At 38.3% G+C, this 2,500-nt stretch overlaps 1 protein-coding gene across 15 annotated transcripts in view; it reads right to left on the bottom strand.

The window, feature by feature from the left end:
* Positions 1-2,500, bottom strand: part of FOXP2 (forkhead box P2) — a 440,098-nt gene that overhangs the window by 41,558 nt on the left and 396,040 nt on the right. For all 15 annotated transcript variants that reach the window (XM_054220133.1, XM_054220094.1, XM_054220067.1 and 12 more), the window contains 3 exons: positions 1,615-1,816; positions 803-879; positions 562-663 (listed from right to left, as the gene is read on the bottom strand). In XM_054220133.1, coding sequence (XP_054076108.1) covers positions 562-663; positions 803-879; positions 1,615-1,816 — 381 coding nt within the window. The remainder of the gene's footprint in view (positions 1-561; positions 664-802; positions 880-1,614; positions 1,817-2,500) is intronic.

Here is a 2,500-nt window from a genome sequence, read left to right as displayed (position 1 = left end):
GTTTGGACAGGGATATAGATGAACCCTTTTGTCTAAGTAAATAAACTGCATTTATGTTCTGACAGGATAATATTCACTTTACTTTCTTTTAGTTCCAGCTGAGTAGCCATGGCCCTCACTCCTGTGGCAGCTTCAGTCTGTATGATGAGGTATGATGTGTACAAAAGGCACAGACCAAGACAAAACCTACAGCCTCCATTTGTTGCACAAGGCAAACAGACATTTTTCAAACTAATTAGCCAATAATATGCAAGAGAAAAAGTAATATAGTGCGACTAACAAAGGTGTTGATGATTGAGTGCTCACACTGTAATTAGTGTGTCAGGCCCTCATTTCTCTGCCAAGCCTCAGCTATTAATTGCACCAAATTAGAAAACTATATCAGAGGCAAAATTATTCTTTCACTTGTCATTTTGAGAGAGGGAATTCATTCCATTCAAGAGGCAGGTTAAAAAGAGGGGAAGCAGATACTAATCTGCTTATGTCATGTAAATAAATGTTCCTTGTGCTATCTGTAAGGAACTGCGCTAGGCATCTTTAAACTGCCGGCGAAGAAGTTACCTTCCAAGTTGCTGCATTACGCCTGAAGTAAGCAAATGTCCGTGTAAACCAGCTGTAAATTTCATTAAGTGTTAACTGCCTGTCACTCGATTCCATGATAGCCTGAAATGAGACAAGATACATAGTGACATAAAATAATGGTTTACTAACTAGACTGGATGACACTTTCTCAACCAAGCCTTACTTTAAGCATTAATGAATTTTAATTTAATCAGGCAAACTTAATTTTCTCTCTACTTACCTGCCTTATGAGAGTTGCATAAGTAAACGGAGGTCTGACATCTGCATTTTTATAAAATTCATAGTTTGGGGCAATTTCTGTAAAATAAAACCATACGAACTGTACGTTAATGTTATTAGCAGCCTGCATTGTGTATTATGATTGATGATGTTGTTTCCTACGCGCTCACAACGATTTTCAAAGGAACTATTTACTCAGGAACACGCAAAAGGCCACGGACAAGCAAATTACACCAAAAAGTCTTTTCTGTGCTCCTCAACATAAAAGCGCAAATGAAGCAAGCCCCGGTCAGTCGCTTAACGTACGCCAGCAGCAGCGTACCCAGCCATCCTGCCTCCTTCCAGCAGCAAGATCCTTTTAAAATGGGCAAACTGAATATTTTCTTACATGGTCGTACAGCAACGGTCAGCTGCCTCCTTCCCTGCCCTCTCTTATTTCCCATCTAAAACATGCCTTCGTAGGATTTTTTCTCTGGTTATCAGAGAAGTAGTACACTAACACAGGTATACGGAATTAAATTGGTTAGCACGGGCTGATGGCAGCTAAAGAAATATACATCATTAATACCAACCTCTTTCACGCATCCAGTATTAACTTCTAACCCTAAAACAAAACTGTTTCAGAGATTCTTTTCTTTCAATTTTCGATTTCTTTATAATCATTGGCAAAATAAATTAGAAATGAAAAATATTCTTTTAAAATAATCTGTACTAAATACCTCTTTGACATCCTCAATTTGCCTCTCTGATATTTTACTTATAGCATAAATTTGGGGAATATCAAAACAAAAGCATCGATCCTAAGTGTCCTACCTGATGACATGGGAATGTTGTATTTGTCTGAATGTCTTCTTCGAATGGCTCCCACGTTGGGTACACTGGCTGGGGTGATTACGGAGGGTCCCTGGGTAATTGGGGTGACTGGGGCCGTTGGTGTTGTGGGAGTTTGAGGTAAGCTCTGTGGGGATGTCTCCAACATGTTCTTAGACATGGTGACACTAGACACCAAATTGAGCTGCAGAAACCCAAAAGGAAAGAAAAAACAGAGAGGAGAGAGAGAAAAAAAAAAAAAAAAAGACTTAAAAAGGTTTGACAAATGAGAGTGGATTCACTTCTACAGCTGTGTTGCCACTAATAAGCTGCAAAAGGAAGCAGCCAATCTCAACTAATTACAGGATGAAATTGTATCATAAGAACTCTAATTAGAGGATGCTGTTAGAGGTTATCTAATAATCTGCTGCAATGTTACTTAGGACTAACTCCTTCTAGTACTACCAGACTTCACAGAAAGTATGTTTGCCTGCAATAGAGACTAGCTGGTGATTATTTTGGTCTGTTGTAAAACAGATCTAGCTCCTGCTGAAACAACAACAACAACAATAAATGTAATAAAAGATGTTAGTATTCATACAAACAAGACTTAAAATAAGTTGCTATTCTGATGCTGCCAGAGTTGGCTTTTTTTTTTTTTTTTTTTTTCTCCCCAGTCCCAAATCTCAGCTGAGAGGCTCCAGCCAGCTGGAAAATTTTACACTGACCTTTAGTCTCCTTGCTAATTTGGTGGAATGGTAATGACATTACTACATATTCAAACAAAATTGTCTTAATTGCAAATTAGCCGGAGGAGGCTGAAAATTTTCAAATTAAATCTGATTGGAGATGGAGAGAGGGAAATGGAATTTCCTCACTAACAATCATT

The sequence above is a fragment of the Rissa tridactyla genome, chromosome 1 (genome assembly GCF_028500815.1).
Source record: "Rissa tridactyla isolate bRisTri1 chromosome 1, bRisTri1.patW.cur.20221130, whole genome shotgun sequence".
Taxonomy (NCBI): Eukaryota; Metazoa; Chordata; class Aves; order Charadriiformes; family Laridae; genus Rissa; species Rissa tridactyla.
Note: the sequence above shows the minus strand (reverse complement) of the source record. Positions and strands in the feature narration are given on the sequence as shown.